Source organism: Cylas formicarius, unplaced genomic scaffold, assembly GCF_029955315.1.
Source record: "Cylas formicarius isolate icCylForm1 unplaced genomic scaffold, icCylForm1.1 PGA_scaffold_8__14_contigs__length_24414737, whole genome shotgun sequence".
Lineage (NCBI taxonomy): Eukaryota > Metazoa > Arthropoda > Insecta > Coleoptera > Brentidae > Cylas > Cylas formicarius.
In genome coordinates, this window is record NW_026844361.1 from 2,181,174 (window position 1) to 2,206,999 (window position 25,826).

A 25,826-nucleotide genomic window follows, 5' to 3' on the forward strand; every position below is an offset into this window, starting at 1 on the left:
ACAAATGTATTATATCTGGCAGGATAATTTTGATAAATAAATAAATACTTTTTGGTAAAACTTAACTTACTTTTTGAAAACATCTCGTACTGCTATGATGACAATGTTAAATGCGTTACAAATATTAACTGTAAAGCAAAAAGTAATGTTTGATGCTTCTATATCTACTTTTAAGATAAAAAAAATAAGCTGAAACAAAGCCAGGTTATTTATACATACGTTACTTTTCTTCCATTTAAGCGTCGCTGTATCTCTTACACCCTGCATATTCGCACCGGAGACAAACAATAAAGACATTGGAAGTTCGACAATCCCTTAGTATTTTTTCCACAAAATATTAAACCTTTTGGAAAAAATTACCACCAATAGAATAGGGATTTCATATCCACTTTTTTTTAAGGACTCTTCATAGACATTCGTAATGTGTAATGTGCAATGTAGAAAAGGTATCCAAGTGGTGTAAAGACGAGAATATTATTGAAGATTTGTTGATCTCCCTGACTTTAGAGGGCGATGATCAACACTTAGTTTGTACTGTACGCATAACTCAACACGCCTTATTAAATAATTATATTACTTTCGCATCAAGATTGGAAAAAATCTGCCAAGATGTACTCAGCAAATTTCTATTTATTGGTGATTTTTATTTTACCTACTTAAATTGCGACCGGGAGCAAGACGGTTCTGATTTTGCGCCCTCTGGTGGGACTGAGCCATATACTACAGTTTAACAACATGAGTAATCATAATAATAGGATTTTAGATTTAGTTATTTCACGCAATATATCAACTGATGCCAAAAAGACATCCACCATCCTGCACTTGAGATAAATACGAACGTTGTAAGTGTACAAAAAACTGCCTTGCAACAGTTATATATGAAAAGCAGTTTTAGGTTAGAAAAAAATGGAAAAATTCGGAAACATCAATGACTACACTCTATTTTCACTATTACGAAAATATTTTAATACGATTAAAGAAAACGACTATAAATATTATTTACTAAAAACTGAAAATAATAAAAAGCGGTCTTTTTGAATAACAGAAAAAATTGAAAATCTCTTCCTAAAAAGATGAATTTCAGTGCGTCTTCTACTTCAAGCAAGAATGAATTTGGTAAATTATTTCTGGATGATTTTGATAGCGTATATGAGAAACCGTATGATTTTTGTTTGGTTTATGTAGCCGAAAACGTCAGCTCTTTTATAGTGAACCATATTCCGTATTTCACTATTAAAAAGGGATACGTCTACGATGGGATTCCTTTGATATTTTTTAATTCTTTCCCTAGCTTAAGTAAACCATTTTATATATTATTTATTTATATTCAAGTAATGTTACGAATTGCCAGACGTTTTGGAAAAGTTTTTGTTTTTGTTTCGTTGGAGCTATTGTTCTCTCAAGTTAAGAATAACACTGGCAGCAATCAATATGGTTTCTACCAAAGTCGGTCTATTCTGACTAAGCCTGTCTCTTTCGTTCGAGACCTTATGAGGCATTGCTTTGCTTAGCCCGACATTGCTAAAGCATTTGATAAGATTCATCGCCCCACGTTGTCCGGTAAACTTGGATATAAGTTCTGCACTGAACTATGTATATTAATTTTTCAAAGAAACTTCCACAGGCTACTGTAATTAATACTTTTTATAAAACTCCTGCGTCGATTTTTGTTATTCGAACTAGCTAATATTTCGCCAATCATCCTGTTGGCTTCTTCAGTTTCAGTCAAGCTTCGAAGAAGCCAACAGTATGATTAGCGAAACGTCAGCAAGTCATGCCTGCATAATTTGACCACTAAAATAATTTCCCAAATTTTACTAAAAATTAATTAATTTAGACAAAAAAAAAAGGAAAATTCAATTTGGAGATAAATTTGATATATATTTTATAAATTTTAATTTCAATATCAGAGCAAGTTTTAAAATATATTTTATAAACCTTCGCTATAAAAATACCAGTAATAAATAATACCTTGTTAAACTCTAACATTTGTCAAAACTTACTATAGGAATTTTGACAAATTACTTTAAATTTAATGAAAATTTACGACAAATTTGGGTTAATGTAAAATAATTTGATTAAATAATAGATATTATAAATATAAATAATATAAAATATTTATTGGAACAGTTGTATACATTGCAACATTTTTTACGATGAAGACCATCTTTGAGACACACTTTGCCCACATCCTAATTGGTGTAAGTGGAGAATAAATTCTCTAAAAAACAATACAGGGCGTCAAAATCACTAAACCCCAATATTATTAGTTCAAAATACAGCAAGAAATGCAGCCGGAATTTTGAAAATATATTTTTAAATGCATCACTCTAAAAAAAAATCGACGTCGAACCTTTTCGTAAAAGTAAAAAGCCATCCCGGCTTAACAATTACTAAACGCCAGAACTAATTAGAAAGGCACACTTATTATTATCGCGTACATGTTTAATATTAATTGACCGTCCTCGTTATCCGTTTTAATAATTCATTTGATAGACCTGCGCACAGGAGTACGTTTGTTTTCCGCTGCAAAAACCATCACCGTTAATGACAATTTTAAGCTCGTTAAACATTTGTTAATTAGTTAATGCATTTTTTGCCTCTATTGGCCGTCAATTGCCATCGATTTTTTTTATATTTTTATTGATAAAAGCATAAACTAACAATTTGAAGTTTACTTACACATAAATAATAATTTATACAAATTGTATAAAGTAATAACACATACATTTTAAAGTTCTAGTACCTTTCACATGTGGAGATAGAGAATTATGTTGCATCAGGCCATTGTGAAAGACGTTATTTGACTGTAACGATTGCAAACCATGGGTACCCTCGATGGAGTGGGTTAATTATGTATATCTCTATCCACCGTGTACTTTGTAATAAATGTTTTTTCTTTTATATATGTTTTAATAGAACACCTTATATATTATTACAAAGCTGGATTGCCGTCTAGAAGTTTTAAGTCAAATCAGTGCTCAAATTGACTTCCATTGGTTTCCATACAATGAGGTTGTTTATTTTTCAAAGAAACTTCTACGGACCAAAGTTTTTTTTTCACTTAAGCTCTGAAGAAACCAACAGGATGATTGGCGAAACGTTAGCAAGTTCGACTCAATAACCACCGACGCAGGAGGAATCCAGAAGTTTTGCAAATAGTATCTGGGGTTGTTTGCTGACGTAAATCATTCATAGATCCTTTCTGAGTCGCATAAATTTTGGTTTTTAGATATTCCCATAAAAAAGTCTAGGAAAGCTAAATCGGGTAACTTAGGTGGCAATTGCAACATTGCACCTCGTCTACTTATTCACCAAGCAGGAAATGATTGGTTTCTAAACTATCTTACAACGAGATAGTAACGTCGAAGTATCCCATCTGGTTGAAATGCTAGCAAAGGTATCATCATTTTCTAGGATTAATGTTATTTCGGGTTCAATACCTTCTCTGAGTAATTGTAGATAAGATTCGCCATTCAAGTTTTCCTCAATAAAATATGGTCCAACAATATGGTCATCAAAAATGCCACAGCCAGACATTCAATTCTTGCGGTGTTTGACTATGAAACTCCCGCATAACGTGTGGGTTATTTTCTACCAATTAATGCAAATGAGCATTCGCCCGAGAATCAGATATTGCACAGGATGAGTCAACGATAAATTTGTAAGGATTGTTAGGAATCACAATTTAAAAATTGAACTGAGGTGGCTTTTACTTGATAAAAATTATTTTAAAGGCCTTTCAATAGAGCGTGACGAATAAATATAAATAAAATGAAACAATCTAGTTAAATAAGAACAGATTTTCACATAAATATATTTAAAATATTTAAATATATTTATGTGAAAAATCTGAACAACGTTTGTTCTTGTATAACTATTTTAAATGGTTTTTCAGCAAGTAAAAGCCACTTCAATACAATTTTTGAAACAATCTATTTTAAATATTGTCTTGAATTCATTCTAAAATTATTCAACCTTTTTAATAATAATAATACACACCTAAACTCAATATATATTTTATTTTTCTAAAAAATACTAGTTTTGGCACTGGCAAAAAATTACGATAGCGCCAGTATTGTTGAAAATACGTGACTCCAACTTGATTTTAACGTTATCCGAAAATGACGTATAAAAGATTTACGATAGAGTTTAAATTAACTGCAACAAGGTGTTCAAAATAAATGAATATATTTGGACTATTTTAAATTGAAAAGTCTCAATTTTCCTAAATAGCACACGTTATACATTATTTTATTTGTTTAAAGATCTCATAAAGACCTGCAACTTGTATTAAGTATACATTATTCAGTCTAAGACTATTGCTAAAACATTAGTTAATAAAAATTTTACCTGACAACTGAGTAAATAAATTCATAAAATTTGATATGATTTATTTACTGGGTGAGGCGGAAAAAAATTTTGTTGGCAGGGGAAGTACCCTAGTAGACGTATACTAACTAGATAATCTCTTCAGTGTTTAATATAACGGTTTGATACTAGTGGTAATCTTGAATATGAAAACCGCAAAGTAGTAAACCAGAACGCTACCAACGACGAAAAATTTGGAAATTTTAAGTTCAAAATAATGCTCAGGTCCATTCCATTCTACTTCTAATCGCACCACAAGAAAAGGAAAACATCATCACAAAACCCGATCCAAATTTTTTGTCAAAAATAATGTTTTCCGATGAAGCTACTTTTCGCAGCAATGATGCAGTTAATCGTCATAACATGAATTACTATTCAACAGTTAATCCATTCTGGGTACGGAAAGTGCAAAACCAAAACTATTGATCACTTAATATGTGGTGAGGAATAAAACACTTTAAAGTTATTGGATCATATTTTTTTCGCGAACCACTAGATATTTAAACTCTTTGCAGAATGATTTAGCTCAACTTCTTCACGAAGTTGATAACATTAACATCTAACAAATATGGTTTCAGAAAAATGGAGCTTATTCGCATTACCATCGAGAAGTTTTTAAACAATCGTTACCAACAAAAATGAATGAATCGTTAGATTTATTTTTGTGGGGATATGTTAAAGATGGTGTTTATATGATTCTCCCTACAACATCACAAGATATGGTAAATAGGCGTGTAGGAGAATGACATCGTTTATGATAAGGAAAGTCCAAGAAAATATAGGAAAAAGACTAAACATTTAAACTTAAGTAAAAATAAGAAGTTAATTTGTAGTAACAACTATTTAATATTATTTACTTTTTCTGACCGCCGATTTTTCAATTTTTTGAACACCCTATAGCATCTAAATCAAATTCCGTTGCATATGTCTTTAACGTTATCTTCGAATAACATTTATATCAAATATTATTAAAAAAAAGTAGCGCTATCGGAATGTTTTTGAAAGTGTGTGTGAAACTAACCAAAACTAACCAAAACTAATATTTTTTTATGGAAATTAAAATATTGGAATAACTATTAGGTTTAGGTAGATATCACTATTAATAAAAAAAATTGAAGACTTTAAAAACAAAAACAAAATTTTAAAATGGGGTGTTCCAATAAAAAAAATGTATGTTTTATTCGTCACGATTTTTTGAGCCACCCCGTATACTCAGATTTAAAAGAAAAACTGGCACATAACTTCAGATACTGTAGCTCACAAAACTTTGCACTTTTTGCTAAATCACATATGTGAAAGGTCAGTTTCTTCACAAATGTGTTTTTTGTTCTCTATATAATACAAGTAATATAAATTTACCTTTGGTATCTAAGTTGCGGTTTGACAGATCATCAGGATAGGGAAAACACAAACAAGCATAGTGCCCCTAAAAATTATCGATAAGCAAAATGGCACAAGTATTTGCCATAACCCCAGAATATCTAGCTTCACAATTCAGCTGAGCTTACTTAAAAAGATACAAATGTTATGGAGTCACAAATTTATGAGCTCAACCTTTTTGAGTGTCTTTTTGGCAAAAAAAACATTGCCATTGATTTCAAATTACATTTTGTTTTTTTTTTCTAAAAAGCATCGATTAATTGATCAATCGATGAATTTGTTTATGAGATTTAGTCTAATTCCAAATTTGACCTTCAAATGATTAGAAGCCTAATTCACATCTTCATTGAATTCATAACCAGTCATCTTCCTTTCGTTCTTGGTTTATTTTTAAGCAATTCATGTCACAAGTGCCCATACGAACGTCATGCCTTTTTTAAAAAATGCAAAATTTGAAAAACAAAATAATGAATGTAAACGCTTGTTGTGGCCAAAATATTAAAATGGGGGTTGCCCAACAACTAATTATTAAAGTTGTCAAAAAATATAGATAATTTCCGCACATACCTGCGACAGACTGAAATGCGCAAGGGTATAGCTTGTGTCAAAACATATCGTCTTGGCCTATGATGGACCTCCCTCAAAATGTACCTTCATACATACTCTAGCTTGAACTATCATTAGTATTCATGTAATTTTATTAAACCTAAATAAACATAATACAATATTTACTATTTATATTTTTAAAACGCCTTATTGCGGTTGCCAGGTTATTTCAATAATTGCTTCCAAAAGCTATATACTTTGAGACAAAGTATACAATCATTCGTGTAAGACGACCTTTAAATTCGGATTTTGTCGGTCAAATATTTTGCACTTGACGACACACTTGCGACAGAGTAAAATGAGTTATGCGTGTATATCCAAATAAGATTTATTGGTCGTTTACTTAAAACGTTTCATTTGTTCGTTCATTTAATGACTTATTGACTTTCTCACGGACTCTTATGACACAAAAAGGTCACGCCTACGTACCGTCCCACGTAGTTTTTTTTTTGCTAATCTAGGCATGCAAAAGTAAAATTTAGATGCGTCAAATGAATTTAAACTTATTTTATTAGACAGCCATGGGGAAACCAAAAAAACGTTGCCTAGGAGACCCTGCTCGTTGATACAATCAAATACTGGCTGATGCGCATATACATGATAATTATATATGGAGTGTCAAATTACAAAAAAAAATGTGTGAGAAAGATTGTTTAAAACAAACTTTAATAATTTGAACGTTCAAGTATGTCCTATAAATTGTGTTAAGTTTATTTTGATATCACGTCTATTTACCAAAGTAGGTAAGCATATTAAACATATTATAGTGAAGTGAGTACTGTAAAATAAAGTTAAATTTGATTAGATTAGAGTAGAATTATAGGACTAATGTTTAGGAATACACAAGATAAGGATATATCGTAGAGCCTTAGAAAAAAAATAAAGTGGTCACAATGAAGTGCTGGAAAATATTTCAATGCGTACCTAAATCACCGTAGCATCGAAATGACATCGGATTTTTCTTATTTTAAGCTTAACTTAAGTTCACTTACTTTATTTAAGAGAGACTAATTGTTTGAAAGCTCAAGAATGGGCCTGGAAATCAATACCGCTAAGACCAAGACCATGGTATTTGACAGATCCTCACAGGGGCACATAACCAACATTATGATAAATGGTCTCAGACTTCAAACGGTGCAACACTACATCTACCTGGGCAGAGAAGTCAACAACCAACTGGACCACTCAAAAGAAATAAGAAGAAGAATAGAAATCGCCAGAACTGGATTTCTAAATATGCGTAAAGTGCTATGTCATCCGAGACTATCAATAACTCTCAGACTAAGAGCACTTAAATGCTACGTATGGGCTCTATTGCTTTATGGCTGTGAGACATGGACACTTAAGCAAGACGACATCAAGAAACTCAACGCATTCGAGATGTGACTTTATCGACGTATGCTTCGGGTCAGTTGGACAAGCCACACAACTAACGAGACGGTGCTACGTAAAATGAACACACGAGCACACTTGTACACGCTCCTTAAAATACGTAAAACCGCTTACCTCGGACACATCATGCGCCACCAAGAGCACGAACAGCTTCAGCTGATATTGGAAGGGAAGATAGAGGGTAGACGGAACATAGGCCGAAAGAAGAAATCATGGCTGAGAAATATCCGGGACTGGACCCACACAGATGGAAATGCCCTCATACATCAAGCCCAGAACAGAGAAATGTATGCCACAATGGTCGCCAACCTCAGCAGAGACGGCACTTAGGAGGAGGAGGAATTGTTTAAGAAGACTCGCTAGGGGCCAGAGTGTAATAATAATAATAATATTATTATTATTACTATTAATAACAATAACAGGTATATAACAAATGAGATTCATTGTATAATAAAATTAGCAATATTTTTTTAGATATTGCGATTTAAAGCGGCTTAAAGTTTTTAATCTGTGACCTAATTAATAAATCGGTTTCCGAAAAATCAAAATGGAGACAATACGATTTCGATCAATACTTTTTTGCTACATAATAAACAATGATTGGATATTTCAACAATGTAGAACAGTGTAGTTGCAAAAATAGGTCGCCCAGAGAAGCATTTTAAAGATTGCAGATAAAGGTAAAAGAACTTCTGAGGAATTTGCTCTTGCTACTCAGCTAAAAATGAAGGAAGAAGGTAAAAGAGACATTACCACAGTAGTTAACGTGTCACCAAATAGATCTCCAACAAAATAAAAAAACCATAGTTACTCCCATCAAGGCTCCCTTATGATACTCGGAAAAGCAGCTTTTTGTTGATAACAAATTTACCGAAGAGCAAACTGCAAAACGTACAATGCATATGTACTACCTCTCTGAATGACAAAGGGTGCGCAATAAATAAGTAGTATGTACACTTAAAATATAAAAAGCATTGTATTAAGAATGGATTAAAGGTATGGATTAAGATATATTTTTTAAATTTGAGCGTATTATTTTATTTACATATTTCACATTTACAAACGTTGGTACAGCGCATACATTTTTAAAGAAAATAGTGGCATAAGATGAAGAGACCACCCTATACATTCTCACAGCATTTATTTCTCATAATTTAATAGCATTTGACTGCAAAACTTATAAAAACTGAAAGTAGCAGACTTTTGCACGTTTAGATTGGCAAAAAACATGATAAAAAAGATTTTCACTTCAATCCTTACCAAAAACACTGTAGTTAGTTAAAGAAGCCTAGATTAAAAAAAACTAGTAAAATCGACGAAATAACCGCCATTTTGAAGAAAAAAAATGGAAAATGGGGGTTTTCACCCAATTCGATTCAATATACAAACTAGGAGTTAACTTAGTAGATCTAACCTAACAAACTTAATGTTTCTGAAATAAATAATTTTATTTTTTGCTTTCGTAGATTTGAAATCAAAGGATCCGATGATACACGAAGTCGATTAATTACGTTTTTCAAGAAATATGTTCTCTAATTGGTTAATATATTCATTTTCTTCTTCAGATGACAATCCAATTGGTAACAAAAAGGAATTGATGAAGACACATGGATACAACGATATAAAGATACAAACAATTTAGCAGTGTGTGTATATAAATTGCGAACCTATCAACACTTATATGAAATCATTATGCCAAGGTTTATAATACTAGATCAACTCTTTAAATATTTCTGAAATAAAATTTGCGTAATTTTTGCTATTACTCCCATCATTTACTGCCAAAGCCAGTTATATCTACGACGAGGTCAAGTTAAGAACGTAATTATTCCCGAATAAGTCTTTTTGAACCTGATACACTTAGCTCATCTTTGAGCTCTCGAACTTACCATTTTTTAATGTGTCCATCTTATAAGCTTAAAAAAGCGTATCGAGGAATGTAAGTTTGACAAGCCATATTTTACGTTATCATTAATTATCGCCCGTGAAAGTAAAATGTCAATATTAAAAAATTGTTTAGCAGGTGCTCCACCAATGCAATTTGATGTAAAAGCATTGCAAACCATTGTGAAATGTAATTCGAAATAAACGGTAATGTTTTTTTTTTCAAAAAGTCAAAAACACTCTCAAAAGGCTGTTGTGACTCCATAAAATTTGTATATTTTAAAATAACCTCAGTTGAATCGTGAAGGCACTAGAGCTAGGAGAAGAAGTTGTAGAGTTATGGCAAATATTTGTTGTGCCCATTTGCTTATCGATAACTTTTCCGGGCACTACAGGTAGTTAAAAATATACTAGAATTTTGAAACTGAAACTGTTGTTTGCATTCTGCCTATCTCGACGATCCGTCAAACCCTCATTTATCGATCAAAATTAAACTTATGTCACTTTTTTTAACTAGCCTTTTACAAGACTTAGCCAAGACTGCAAAGCTTTTCAACGAAAGTATCTGAAGTAATTAAAATATCTCTGTGACTTCGGGTAAATATTGTAGGTTTTCATAAGATGTTGTGCTATTTAGGAAAATCTAGAATTTTCTATTTAAATTGATCCAAATAACTTCGTTTATGTGGAACACCCTGTAGCATTTTTGAGTAACGACAATATCAAAAATAATAAAATAGAACAAATAAATAAATAAAATAAAAAATATTGGAAAAACAATTAGGTTTATATTATTAACAATAAAAAAGTTGGAGAAATAAGTACATAATATATAAGGTACATACTTCTAGAGTTAACATCCATGGTTTAAAACGCAATGAATATGTTTGACAATATTTTATAATTTTAACAAATGTATTGTAAAAAATTAATTTCGTTTAGAGTATCGCCCGTGGCTAACAAAATTGTCGACTTTGGCGCCACTCTACCAATCGTTTTAATTTAAAACATGGCCTGATTTTGCTGTATTGCAACCTACCTTTTTTTCATTTTTAGCAGCCAAATTTGAGTAAATCTACTACAGATATCCAAAATGAATGGAAATGCTGAATTTGAACTTTTGGACGCCTCGGATTCGAAAAATGTAAACGAAACCCAAAAATCGAAAAGATATATCACGTATCCCTTTTTTTGCTTATTGTAACGAATTTTTATAATCTGCTTGTGCGAAAATGCTTCCAATGCAGTATTGCATAATTTTTGCGATTTGTTTAGCATTGCAATAGGACAACAATTAAACGTTATAGTAAACAGATTTAAATGCAATGTCGGAAGGGTAATTACAACTACCTAATTAATTAGTCGGCGATCACAGATTAGTATAACGGCGGGGATAATTTCTCGCTCGCATTTTTTACTAATTTCTACATATATGAGGCGCTTAATTGTATCCACAATTTCAAATTTTCGTATTTTCGCGACTAATCTCATAGGTAGACAAAAAAAATCCCATATTCATCCTACTTTTAATGCATTTTTATAAATTACGAACATTGCTCCGTCTAGTAGTTTTAACAAGAAATTCAGGTTACATTTTTTCATTAGTTTTGTTGTTATTTTTTACTCATTATATTGAACAGATTTTAAAATAGCCAAGAACATTGATATTTTCAACTGATACGATGAATACATTTTTAAAAATTTCTACTTATAGTTTAAAAAATATTTTATTTGTCAGTTACAGGGTGTCAAACTGTCCACAGAAAACAGTACACTCCCAAAAGTTGGTTTAAATAATAGAGAAGAAACTGCTTGTATTTTTAATTGCTTAATGAGAAATGAGCAAAAAACATTTCAAAATTCAGTGTCGCATATTTTTCTTGTAAAAATATCTATTAGCCACTTACACTTACAAACTTAGCAGTGCGGTACAAGATATGATGCTGAAATGTATGAATAACTGAATTTATTTTAGTTTGACACCCTGTATTTGCGCCCACGATTGGTTTAGTTATTTATACCTATTTTTAAAATATTTATTTTAATACATAATACAATTATAATCTTTTAATGCGACTTTGTCATATATAATTATTTTTATATATTTTTGGGTAATTTTCATTTAAAATTTTAGACAAAATATTTTTCTGTAATTGAGCACATTGCTGTCCATCTTTGTTTTTTTCAACAATTTAAGGGAAATTTTGTGAAGTATTCCTAATATAAAAAAATCATAAAGTGTCAAACAGAATTATTTGATATTTTTAAATTCATTTTCATTTTCTGTCCGTCCCTTTCATTTTTTCTTCATTCCGTTTTATGTCGCACGGAATGAAAGGTTACCGACAAAAGGAAGAAAAAAAATGTTAATAAATTTTTTATTCTGAGGAATCTCGGCAAATATAATATCTAGCTAATATCAAAGTTACGTGTTGAGAAGCTTTTAGTTATAAATCTATATGAAATATTTTTTTATTTAAATAAACCGAAAAACTTCAAATAACTATGGAAATATACCATCTTTCGATGCTGCTCTAGGTATGTAAAAGTAAGATATCAAATTGTATACTTACTTCGACAGTTTTTTTTTAAATATATAAGAGCACTAACTCGCAACCGGAAAAACTGAAGAGCCGTTAGCTCGATACGAATCGATCGTAGGCGTCTGACTGATGGGCACGACCAGCGTTCGACAAATTCAAATAAACGTCGTACCCAACGAAAACTTTGACGTCATTGGTAGCTGTCGTCTTATTGACTAATTGCGAATAATGATCGATAATACATTTTGGGGGATTTTATCGCGAATATTGGGGCAAAGATAAAGTTGTTATTTTCTGTCGATAGTTAGGTATTATTTGCTGTCGCGGTAAATTAAAAAAACATCTTTTTTCCCTTGATTTGAAAAATTGCAAGTTTCTGGTTGGATAGATATATACAACATTGGTCGTTCGGCGCCAGGCCGTTTATTTAAACGCAACTTTTTTCACCATTTGAATTATGAACACTTTCTGTCAAAACCAAAAAATTCGCGGTGTTCAGTGCATAAGGAGTTGCCTAGCTACAGAATTTTAGTTGCGACGGGTAGTTCTAAGTAGATTGCAAGTAGTTCAAAGCGCACATTCAAATAAACATATAATGGGTTTCTAAAAAGCGAGTTTCTAAAATATAATAAAAACTAATCATGGCCGACGCACTGCTTAATCGGGCAATAAATAAAAAAATCGACGTCGGTTCCATAGTATCATGGATTTTGAGGGACAGCAATCAGGTAAATTTTCCATAATTATAACCTCAAAAGCATTAATTTTGATATTCCAGCCAGAAATTGAGATCTCGGTCGTTAACGTGGGACGGATGGATTTCGTCGTGTATTTTCTGAATTTTATCCACGAAGAGATATCCTGGTGAGACGCAAGCGGTTCGCTAGTTTTGTTTTTAGATTAGTTTTCTCCTACAGCAATGCCAAATGCGGCGAAGTGCAGTCGTTTAAAACACTAGAGGATAATACGGCCCTCGAAACCTCGTCGGTAAGTAACTGCAGCACTCCCAAAATACCAGCGGTGTCGTTAGATGCGAGCTTTCCAAGTCCGATCTCTCCGATGCATCAAAACAATTTCGCTCCGAAAGGTAAAGATAGGCATTCTATATCCTTAGGAGATTTCATCATGACCTCCAAAAGCTCCACAAAGAAGAAAAAACGGGAGCAGAGTTTAATTTCAAACAAAAGCACTAGGAGAATCACTCCGACCGATGCCAGTCAGAAGAAAATGTTTATTGATCTTGAAAAAAATGAAAACAGTTTTAATTTTCAAACGCACGTGAAAGAAGAAGTTGCTCCGAATGCGGATGGCCGCAGAAGTATATTGGATGATCGAGGACTGAAGATATTATCAAGGAATAAACCCACAATGTTATCTAAAAGAAGTAGTGGTGTCAATCAAACTGAAACTGTGTTATTAGACGAAGTCACATATAAGAGCAATATTGATGTCGTGGTGGTTATTTATTCCGCTTTGTTGGATAACAAGGTCGTCCTTAATGTTATTGGCGAAATATGTTTTCTAATATCTCTGCTCTTGATTAAAAACTTAAATCCGGGGAATAACTCACAGGTTTCTAGTTTAGATAATTTGAGCCAAGAAACTAGTTTTTGTAATTTAGATATCTTTGACACTACACAAAATGTTGTATATTTTGCTTCAAAGTGCTTAGAAAGGCAATTGTCTATTTTGAAATGTTTTGACAAAACCACATTGAAACTGCTCGCGGAAAACCGTAGGTTAAAGAAGATATGTCCGATTTTTTCCCGAAAACTAGTCTCCCTTGCGGAAAAACAAACCGATACCTTTGTGGAAGTTGTAGATTGCAATTTTCAAACGAATGTCTGCTTCAATATCGATACGGACAACAAGGAGAATTTTCCCGACCAAACATCGTTTCACTCTTCTAAAAAGCAACGTGATCTGTTCTACGACATATTTGGCATTTGGGAGAGGAACCATGTAGATCCTGAGTGGAATTTTTTTCTAAGTCTAGGAGGAAAAATCAAAAGTTTGTTTGGGCTGTGCTCGGACCCCGCTAACTATGCCTACATGGCGCGCTTGTTTAAAAATCAACTTTTAAATAGTTGCGCGAAAAATCAGAACAAAGAGAGGGGGTTGATGGAGAAGCAGCTGAATTTCATACCCAACTTGGGTCATATAGATGCGGACAAACTAAACAGGTTAACCAATCGGTTGGTGACAAAGGCCGCCTCAAATTCCATTAACTCTGTACCCAATTTCGGGGGGGACCAGGAGTTTTTTGAAATTTTCATCCTCACCGCTTCTAATTACAGTTTTAATAGGCACTTGGCAGATTCCATTATAGCTGATATTATAGAGCTAAACGATAGCAAGCTGGCCGTCGATAGAGGTAAGAGGTTAATACTCTGAGCTTGATTTTGTAACGTTTCCTTTTTCCAGTGCTGGAAGTTGACACGGATACCCGGAAATTGTATTTGGCGTCCATTAAAAACCTGAGGCTTCTCGCGAAATTCTTGGGGTTTCTTGAATCCCTGCCATACAAGTCAGAGTATTCGGCATTGCCAAAAGACGTAGTCGAGGAACAAATTAAACTGAGATCTCAGGTACAGTTAACCTAGTATTCAATATAACTGTGACACGCTAAAACACATCACACAAAATGAAATAATTATTCTTTGTCAACACAAAAATTCCTAAACCAGTCGCAGTCTTTTTTATCCGTTAATTACCTAAAATCTACAGGGTGTGCCGGTTATGGGTAAAAAATGGAAAAATCAGTTCTGCTAAAGTGTGCAAAATTTACAGCGATAGACTTCGTGGAGTAAAAGTTTAAAAGCTATCACGCTTCGGGAAGCATTTTTGTTAAATATAAAAATTTTGTTTGGGTTATTTTGGGAACCGTGGCAGAGCTCAGGCTATAACTTTTATTTCGATTATTTTTTCGATTATGTACAGGGTGAGTTAACGACAGAGTACAGTTCATAATCTCATTGGTTTCAAAAATTGGTAAATATAAAAGTTGTAAGGATTGTTAGGATGCACAATTTATAACTATTTTTCAAATATTCAGGATGGCTCAAAAAAGCAGAATGAATTAAACATATATTTATTAAATGGAACATTCTATTTTTAAATTTTGTTTTGAATTTGTTTTGAAATTCTCGAAATATGTATTTTATAAATAAAAATACATACCTTTCCCTAATAATTTTTCCAAAAAATACTAGTTTTCATACTTAAGTGTTCAAAATAAACGAATATATTTGAATAATTTTAAATTGAAAAATTTTGACTTTCTTAAATTATTATTTTTTCTTTTCTTTTTTATATACCAATATACCAATTTTTAATACTTTGCCATTTATTTTGATCGTTTTAAATATTTATTTACCCTTCTTTCTGTCTATTGCCATAATATTAGCCATGACAAAACTATCAGCCAACAGGGCTCTGTTAAGATTAAAAAACGAACAGGAGAAAGAACTTTGTTGGAGTCATAGATAAAACAACAGACAGTGGTTAACTATTTGGGTGAAAATAACAGCCAAAATTTAAATTCACAGAAAAAGTAAATATATTACTACAAATTAACTTATCTTATTTTTAATCATTATAATGGCGTTATAAATGTTCATAAATATGTCCTTCTACTTGTATACACATGTTTAGTCTTTTTCATATTTTTACTTGGACGTTCCATAAACGGTCATACGAATCATATTTTCCATATTTGTTGTAGCGAGATGCGCATAAACACAATCTTTAAAATATTCCGTGATGTTAAGTCATGTGTTCGATGGGGCCGGTCAATGATTCCACCTCTACTGATCCATTTCTGTGTGTAATGATTATTTAAAAATTCTGCAACTTCTCAATAGTGCTGAAACCACATTTGTTGGGTCTAAGTGTTCCCAACTTCTTGACGAAGTGGTTTGCGACAAAAATATGGTCTAATAACTTTATACACACCATACATTAAGTGACCAATGGTTTTGATATCACACTACATGGATCAACTTTGAATAATATTGCATGTTATGACGATTAATTGCACTATTACTGCGGAAAACATTATTTTATACAAAAAAAATTGTTTCGGTCTCTGTTGCTTCATATATAACGGTGCAGAAGTTTATAAAATAGAAGTTCTTGGTGTAGTTTTATATGGAAGTGATGATATTTGCGTTTTATAATGATGCGATTAAAGGTTGGCTGCTGACCTGGGGATTAACTTGAACTTAAAGTAAAATTTCCAATTCTTTTTCCTCATTGGTAGTATTTCGGTTTACCACTCTTCGTTTTTCATATTCAATACTACCAGTAGCAACAAACCGTTCCATTAAACACTGAAGAGATTGTCTAGTTGGTATATGTCTATTAGGGTACTTCGCCTGCCTTGTAAAGTCTTTATAATAATAATAATAATAAATCATCTTTATTTCAAAGCATAATTACCTTGAAATAGCATCTACACTATGTGGTTCTATTTCTACGAATAAATAACAAATCCTTTTTTTTGTTCAAAGAAATTTCCACAGGCTACTGTAATACTTTTTACAAAACTTCTGGATTCCTCCTGCATTGGTTATTGCTGAGCCGAAATTGCTGACGTGTCGCCAATCATCCTGTTGGCTTCTTCAGAGCTTGACTGACACTGTCTCGCATTTTACTCATAACCGTAAGGAAATAGACCAAATCAATAGGACTCTTCTGTCTCTACAACTTGAAATTGCTTCCATATTGTCCCCATCCGAGTTCACACTCAGAAAATTAAAAAACTAACGTCAACACTAGGAAAACCATCACTCGTCTTAACTACCAAACACTGTGATAAATGTATCATCGCACCAACTTTCGGAAACGGAAAAATCAGTTCTTTCAAATGGTTCCAACTTCGTTCTTGCTTGACGTATTATCCCAAAAGAGGAAATCATTTGAAATGTCGATTCTATCCTAAACAAATTGCCATCTCAAACAGCTAATGAAATTCGATTTGAAACCGTAAAATCTTTAAAAAATCAAAACCTCCTAAATCTAATTTTGCAAAACCTGAACATATTGCCCTAAAATCTGTAAAATGTAATCCCGACATCGTAATCTTAAAAGCAGATAAAGGAAATGCTACGGTAGTCATGTACACAAATGAATATCAGGAAAAGATTCAAGATATTCTTACAGACGGATCATATCGTCAACTTAAAAAAGATTCTACGTCATCTATGGATCGCAACTTTAAATCTGTTATTAAGGCTTCTTCTCTATCAGACTCCGTGAAAAAATCTGCCACCCCTCATGACTCTAAAATTATTCGTCTCTACGGACTACCAGAGATTCACAAACCAGGATTAACGCTTCGACCTATTATTAAAACCCCTTACAGGGAAAACTGATAGTTTCGTACTTAATTTTTTTCACTTCATTGAAAAATTAACAAGCATTACATAAGGTACACTAGTTAGTTTCTACTATATTCTATATTATTCTAGTTAGTTTCGAAGTAGAATCCCTCTTTATCAAAGTTCCTATTCCTGAAACTTTCAACATTATTTCAGATATATTAAAATCCGAGAATCTGAAACCAAACCTTCCTCCCCTTAATTGAAAAATGCTTGTCTGGAACATATTTTTTTATAACTGTGAAATTTTTGAACAATAAACATTTAACCTCTATACACCCTAACATCAACTCTATTGTTTACAGAGCCGTAAAACTATCTCAGCCCGAGTCACTGAACCCAGAATTAAAACACCTTACCTCTGCTCTTCTGCCTAATAATTTTCACATAAAGGTATTAAGCTTTCCATCACAAAATACACTTCACTACAACCTTTCAAACAAACAATCCCCACAATCCTACACTTGCCACTGTGCTCCTTCCTTACATTCAAAACATCATCAACATCTTCGATCCGTCAAAGACAAAATTCCATTTGAGATGCCAAGAGTTTCCATGCATATGCGGCAAAGAATAAATTGGAGGGACTGGACGAAAAATATCAACTAGGTTCAAAGAACATGAAAGAGCCTTAAGACTAAGACAAATATACTCATCGGCAGTTGCCGAACACAATCACGAAACCGGACATAAAATTTTATTCGATAAAACTAACATTCTTGCATGTAATCAATTCTTCTACCAACGAAAAATTCGAGAGTCTATAGAAATCTATGAACAACCTAACAATATCAGGCCTCAGGTCTTTATCTGTCACCAATATGGGAATGAACCACCCGAGATGGTGTTTATGCCCCTCATTTAGCTCCGCGCTCCTCAATATAAGCAGGTACAGAGTAAAATGTGAGCCAGTTTCAGTCAAACTCTAAAGAAGCCAACAGGATGATTAACGAAATGTCACCAAGTTCGACTCAGCAAAAACCGAAAATGGAGGAATCCAGATGTTTGGTAAAAAGTATAACAAATTGTTCTGTTTAACATTTTCAAATTTCAAATTGTTTTTACGTTGTTCGGCAAACGGTCATAAAACCTAATACACTGATAATACGCACGCTTATCATTCTTATACTCATTCTCAGTCTACGCCTGGGTTATGTGTAATTCATGGTTCTTGTACTACAAAGTTTCTGAGACTCACTGTTTTCAAACAGGTTGCTGTTTTTAAAGACGAACAGTATACTCCCTTGTATAAGGATTGCAGCTAAGTCTAAAATTGTGTTTTCTTTAAATTTTCCCCTAAATTACTCTCGAACATTTAGCTGCAGTACAGTTTGCAAGCAAATAAAAATTCTTTCTATTCTGTGCAATTTTCATACAAAACAAGACAATATATTACATGAGACCCTGTGATAGAGCAATTTTTTAGTTCCCCCTACCTAATACTCTAAAACTGTATATTATTTTATTTAATTCATTTGCTATATTATCTACCTCTCATAGGGTTCTTCGCCTTGTAAGGTCTTACTGCCGACCAAGTATTTTTTCCGCCTCGCTCAGTATATAAATCATATCAATGAATTCAGCGTTAGGAAAATTGTCAGGCTTAGAGAGAAAGAAGGGTAAATATTGTAAAAGTTAAAATAAATCTCAATCTAACAAAATATGACATTTAATAAAATCGAGTTTTTTTAATTTAAATTGATCCAAATATATTCTTTTATTTTGAAGACCCTGTAGCATCCAATTAAAATTCCGTTGCAAATATATTTTAAGTCATCTTCGATTACCGCTAATATCAAATAGGGATCTACCTATGAAAATAATAGCGCTATCGTAATTTTTTTGCAAATGTGATAGACTAGTATTATTTTTAGAAAATTTAAATTATTTGAAAAATTTTTAGCTTTAGGTATGTATTATTATTGACAAAAAAACGTTAAAATGTTTTTAAAGTTATTCAAAATTTGAAAATAGGGTTTTCCATTTCAAAAAATGTATATTTTATTCGCCACGGTTTTTTGAGCCACCCTTTATGCTTTAAAATAATTTTCAATTTTGCACCCTAACAATCTTGGAAACTTTTGTATTTACTATTTTCTCATAACTTTTGAAAGCAAGGAGATAATGAGCTCTTTCGTTGTACCCTATACAGGGTGTGCCGGTTATAAAGAAAAAGCGTCTAAAATTTTGTTGCCCACTTCTCGAAACACCAATTTCGAAATTCACAGAAAAAATATAGTTCAAATCGCTATTACTTATACAAATGTTGGTATTTATCAAAATTCGACATAGGCGGACGTTAGAAAGGCACTTTATGGAGGGTGGAACCAAAAACAGTATATTTCATTTGTACTGACTAATATATCTTAAAGCAAGGTCACCCTGGCAGTAAATCGTGCTAATAGATTTTTAGACGCAGATTTTAACGTAAGCCGCGCTGTGTTAGCGTGAATACCTTTTAAAACATTAATTAATTTGTAGGATCCTGTTCGTGCAATAAACAAGGGACGTAATACGAGTATGCGATTTGAGTGAAAGTGTTTTTTTTTATTACTTAAATTTGTTCACTGCAATCACAACGTTCGCCGTTGGCGGACATCATTTTATTTATTTTATTAATTTTATATTCAAATAACTAAAGCTATTATCACTTCCTTAAAAAACTAGTTGTGCTAAGTTGCAAAAATTTCGTCAAAAGGCCTACAAATAAATACAATATAGAAAAAAACGCATTATATAAAATTTCCTTTATTTATACATAACCTCAGCAATCATTCGTTTATTCTCCCAGTTGTTCTGAAAGGACTCCTCCGACGAGTAAATTGTTTCACTTATCAATAATTTTTTTGCGAGTTTTTAAATTTGCTTTGATTATAAATTTTAATAGGCATTACATAGCTGTTTTTCATGGTACGAGACAACCCATGCTGTGGAATTCGCAAGTTAGTAAATGTTAAAAAGTTCTGTGAATTTTTTCTTACATAAATGGCATAATGCATACCATATAATAAAATCACAATAAGAATCTATAGCTCCTTGAAGAGGTCTCTACAGGAAAATGTACTCTTTTTAAATGTTATTGTTTTTATCGTTACCTCCCCAATGTGCACACTGTTACCCTATGTGACAATACCATATGATGATGTGGAGTTAACATGTGCAGGGAGTTTTCATAACATAAAAGAGTACTTATTCATTTTCTTAGTAACTGATTTGATATGACTCTCCCAAGATGGGTTATAATCTGAGTTTATGCCCAAGAATTGTACTATTTTACTCTGCTGAATAGAAACACTATAAGAGAAAACAACTGACGCTGTTTTAGTCTCATTCAAAACTAGGCCATTATCATTATCAACAATAAAAATTAGAAAATTGATTGAGGTATTTTAATTTTAAAATATGCAACTTTAGAGTGTTCTTTTTAGGTTTGTCCGCCTCTAGACGTGAAATCTCTACTAAACGCGTCAATACGATCGAAAACCACCATCTTAACAATACCGTGGCTGGTGAAGTACTTGGCCATGCTCGACTACGTCACCCTACGGTTGCCCTACTACGTCTCCGTCAACGAGATTCTAGTCCAATTGTACCGGAACGCTAGGGCTCCGCTGCTCGTCTTTTGCCTAGGCTGGCTATTCGAACTACCCCATTTTCCTGATGGTGAATATTTTAGCATTCATTTCGAAGGTGTGCAATGCCCGACCGAGCAATTCTCCGAAGCCGATTCGTATTTAGACGACCTGGAGATAGTTGGTCAGAACGTGTTGTATTTGTGCTGCCCGTATTTGGACGAAATCAAAAAGTTGCTATGTGCTGACTCTTCGGGGAATAAGGTGTCGGTGAAGCACATAACCCCCGTGTCGGAGGTGGAAACCAGTGGTGACGCGGTTAGGAAAAAACTCGAGGTAAGCTCGGCTTACAAATATCCAGAAAACAATCCTTTTCAACGAAACACTTTTTAAAGTTAACTTAATTTTTAATAAAACAAATTGAAATGGTGCCAAGATGAAAGTTATCCCGACGAAGAGATATACAGTCCGTAATTAGCGCCATCTGCACGTTCTGTGAAAAATTAAACGCTCGAAATTTTTGAGAATATATATTTTACGTTCCGTTTTTTTGCCAGCACAATTTATGACAAATTTTATCTTACAATCCTTATTGGACGCCATAGAAATATTCATAAATAATCAAAATTCATAATGCACATTCTCTAATTCATTAATATTTAAAAATGTCCCGCACCTCATACGTAGTAACACCACATATGCATATAGTAACAATAAAATTTAAATTAACCGTCAAATAATATTCAAAAAATTAAACTTGACAGGTATATAGCAATTTGTGCTTAAAATAGTTTGAAATGTTTTTTTTTTTCAAGGAAAATGCTGGCAAAGTTTGGAAAACGCAATTAGAATATATAAAATAATTTTATAGTGGTTTATAGCTTTGAATGCAGTTTTAAGTCTAACTGTCTTGATTGTTATGATGGGTATAAATTATAATTTGTCTAACTGACTTACAAATATTTTTACAATTCGTTTGATCGAAGCACTTCTTAAAAATCAGTGCTTTTAATTTTGAATAAAAAATAATTAAATGGTGCACGCTCAAAAACTTCCGATTCCAAGTTTCCGAATCAATATATTGAAAGCATCTTTCAAGCCTTTTGCAATAAGCGTATGCAATATATAACAAAGTTTATCTTCCTTCTTAGGCACCATAAAACTATTCATAATAAGTCTTCAATGTTAAAAAATGTCCCGCACCTTAAACGTAGTATTAAAATTAACCGTCAAGAGAGATATAATTAGCGCCATGTGTATGTTCTGTGAAAACTTAAACGCCTAATAACCTCCAATTCCAAGTTTAAAAATCTATCAGAAACAGCCCCATTTGAAGTGTTAAAATACTTTCCCTCTTAGGCACCAAAATAACATTCGTAATAGATTTTCAATATTTAAATGTGTCACGCACGCATGGATATAGTAACAATAACTTTTGAATTAACCGTCAAATAATATTACAAATCTTGAATCGAATAAGTTTATAGTAATTTGTAATGGTAACAAATTTTGGAAAAGGAAATTCTGAAACGGATAGAATATTTAAAATAATTTTATAGTTATTCTTATAATTTGTCTAAGCCTGACTTACAAGTATGTCTAGAACAATCCGTTTGCTCGAAAAAAAATTAAATGGTCCTATGAAGGAAAATATAGTAACCAAGTGCATAAAGTGCATCACTAGCGCCGTCTTTACGTTCTGTGAAAAATTAAACGTCAAAAAATTTACTAAGTTTCGAAATCAATATATGGAAAGCGCCACCTGAGAGAAATGAACTATTTTTGTTTCTACTCCTGTCTGTGAAATACCTAATTACGAAATGGTCTAGGGTGCGGAAAGCGTCGCTTTACTACGTCAGTTTCGTTTCCCACGAATCCGAGCCAATTCGGACATTTCCGGGATTTTACCGCACAGGTTTGGGAAACACTTTTAAAAAATCATTTTCCAATTTCAAGTTTTCAAAAAAGCGCCATTAATTGTATAGAGCTTTTAAAATACTTACGGTTCTTTTTCTAACAGTGCACGATGCAGAATACATAAGTAAATTTATCTTAAACATAATCCTTTTGTTGGTGGAAGTTGCACCATCAAACTATTCGTAATGAATATTCAAAGTTTCAAATCCTAACGTGTCATTCATAACGCACAATCAGTTTATGCTTATTCATTCATTATTTAAAATGTTCCACATCTCATACGGTACACGTATACACCTAATAACAATAATCTGCGTACAGAATACTTTAAATGTTTTTTCCGGTAAAGTTGTCAACAAAATTCGACAACCGAATTTATGAAATAGTTATTTCGAAAAGTGTTAAAATAATAAAACCTCAGATATGCGTAAGTACTACACAGCGGCCAAAAGATACTTAAGCTACTTTCATTGTTTGCCATTGATTTCATTGCAAGATTCTTTTGACCACCGGACTTTCAGTCGATTTATGGGTTTTTTCCATTCTTTCAATAATAATAACAACATGGTGGGCTGCTTTTTGTCAGTTTTCTGCTGCCACTTCCTCATTGGCCTGATCAACAGTAACTTGGAGTTTTTCATTTTGAATGTCGTGTTAAAAATTTGCAACAAATCCTTTCATTTGAGCCCATATAATTTCTATAATACTTATTGTTAATTCTTCTCCTTCTGTACGTTTCACATCAGCTAGGGCACGACTGCTTGGATCAATCGCCCAGGACAACTAAAGGTTTATCATATTCTGCAGGCATCTATTAGAGGAGCAATAAACTCCATGCGAGACGGGTGAAACAAAATAGAGTGAATACTAAGTGGACCTGGAATATTACCATCAATCAAGGGCTCATACAAAATTCGCGAATTATACCGCTACAAAGAACAGTTAAAGAAAATATTCTGAAGATCGCCTGTATCAACACAAGCACAGAGGGCTGAGAGTTTGACATTTATTCTACGAAGATGATAAGGTGCCATATAAATACAGCTTATGAAACGAAAACTGAAATGGTGAAATTCCTGACAAAGTTTCATAGTACATTGACCCCAATGTCTCTATTTAAAATGCCAAATTTCCCTGACCTTCTTTCTCACTCTGGGAATTAATTCTGAGAAGGATGGGCTCAAATTCAAGGCATGGACCTTGCACCAGCAATTAAACTATCCACTGTCTCATTATGTATGATTCCGGAGTGTCTAGGGACCCAGCACAATGATATTCGGTAACCCCAACTTAAAAAACAATATTTTTTGCTTTGACTTCTACATAGATATTACTTTTGAATGCATCAGCCGTTCAAAGTGGGACAAACACTTCAAATCCGACAGTGTCACTTCCCTTAGAAGCATCAGTATATATAAATGTGTACTCATTACTTTTATTACAAAATTCATGAAATTGTACTTCATTTGAGCCGCCCTTGTCCAACTTGGAATCCACAAAATCAATTGTTTTAAACTGGGGAACTAAATCTGCTTCAAAACAAGGAGAAACAAAACCACTGTATACTAATTGTTGAAACGAGATCACCAATTCATCAGCTTCAATAAAATGCAATTTCGATTTGCTCCTGTAGAAATTATAGTTTTCATAATAATCTTTTTGGAGCAACCCCGCAACATTATGGAACCATAGTGGAGATGAGGGCGCACAAATACCTCATAAAAGATCAGCAAAGATAGAGGTTAAACTTCCCACTACGTCTTAGACAAAAAGTTCATTATATTGATTCCACTCTGAGCCTTAAGAACCATGTTACCTACTTGAGGTCCCCACATTCAAAAATAATACCGAAGCGAGTGACTTCATTTTCCAAGAGACATTCTCATTATTAATAACCAGATTGGGAAGTCCCAATGGGGAAAGTCCTAGAAAAGAAAATGGCCAATGACTTCTAAGTCAAAATCTTTCATCCAGTTTACTATTACCCCAACGCTCTTAAATAATATAATAATATTTCAAACATCTACATGACTAGACAAAATCGCAATGTCAATCCCGACTTCTTATTATTTTTGCAAACCGGCCCGAATGACTAGTTTCTAAAACTACCTCAATATAACATATTGGAGCACAGTTACACTATGTTTGTCTGCTATATCTTCCACCGTACTTCAATTCAATTCAACAATGCGTTTCATTAATTCTGTTGGGCACGACTACTGTTATCATTCGCCCATTGCTGATTTTCATCTAGGAAACAAAATATGTTGAATATCCCCCACCTCTCCACAAGCACACAAATTGGATGGTTTTACGTTTTTGTTATAAAGATGTGCTGGGGAGCTACAATGGTTACTTCTCATCCTGCATACTATTATAATGTCCTTTCTGGAGAGGTGCAATTTATGAAACAATGGGACTGTTGGACTGCTCTTGTAAGCTGCACTATAAATTTTACCCTTTGAACGGCCCCAATCTTTCAATTTGCTGCTTGAGATATGCCATATCTTCGCTCTAATTCTCGGGATAAATTCACTGAAATGTGGTCTTAAATTCCACGGATCTAAAAGTCTGACTTCTGAGGCTAATCTATCCACACTCTCATTATGCATTATTCCCGAATGACTTGGAATCCAATATAACATGTTTTGCACTGAATTATTCACTTGAAAATAGCAATCTTTGCTTTAATATCTAGCTCTAGCAACTATTTGAAATGTCAACCACACTACAACCAAAGCTTTGCAGGGCTCTTTTCGAATCATAGACAATTACTGTCA

At 33.0% G+C, this 25,826-nt stretch overlaps 2 protein-coding genes across 6 annotated transcripts in view; one reads left to right on the forward strand and one right to left on the reverse strand.

Annotated features, from left to right (window-relative positions):
- The window catches only part of LOC132706556 (fatty acyl-CoA reductase wat-like), a 63,883-nt gene extending 51,508 nt beyond the window's left edge, over positions 1–12,375 (reverse strand). Inside the window, exon 1 of the mRNA XM_060677938.1 lies at positions 12,207–12,375. The gene's annotated coding sequence lies outside the window, so the exon portion shown is untranslated. The remainder of the gene's footprint in view (positions 1–12,206) is intronic.
- A 250-nt stretch (positions 12,376–12,625) lies between these two features.
- Positions 12,626–25,826, forward strand: part of LOC132705866 (codanin-1) — a 34,427-nt gene continuing 21,226 nt past the window's right edge. Inside the window, exons 1-5 of one of the 5 annotated variants that reach the window (XM_060676806.1) lie at positions 12,626–12,904; positions 12,955–13,040; positions 13,094–14,550; positions 14,601–14,764; positions 20,986–21,465. In XM_060676806.1, the coding sequence (XP_060532789.1) occupies positions 12,818–12,904; positions 12,955–13,040; positions 13,094–14,550; positions 14,601–14,764; positions 20,986–21,465 (2,274 nt within the window). In that variant the 5' untranslated portion in view covers positions 12,626–12,817. Of the gene's footprint in view, positions 12,905–12,954; positions 13,041–13,093; positions 14,551–14,600; positions 14,765–20,985; positions 21,466–25,826 lie in introns of those variants that run through there. The other 4 variants (XM_060676807.1, XM_060676804.1, XM_060676803.1 and 1 more) reach the window with 4 other exon arrangements.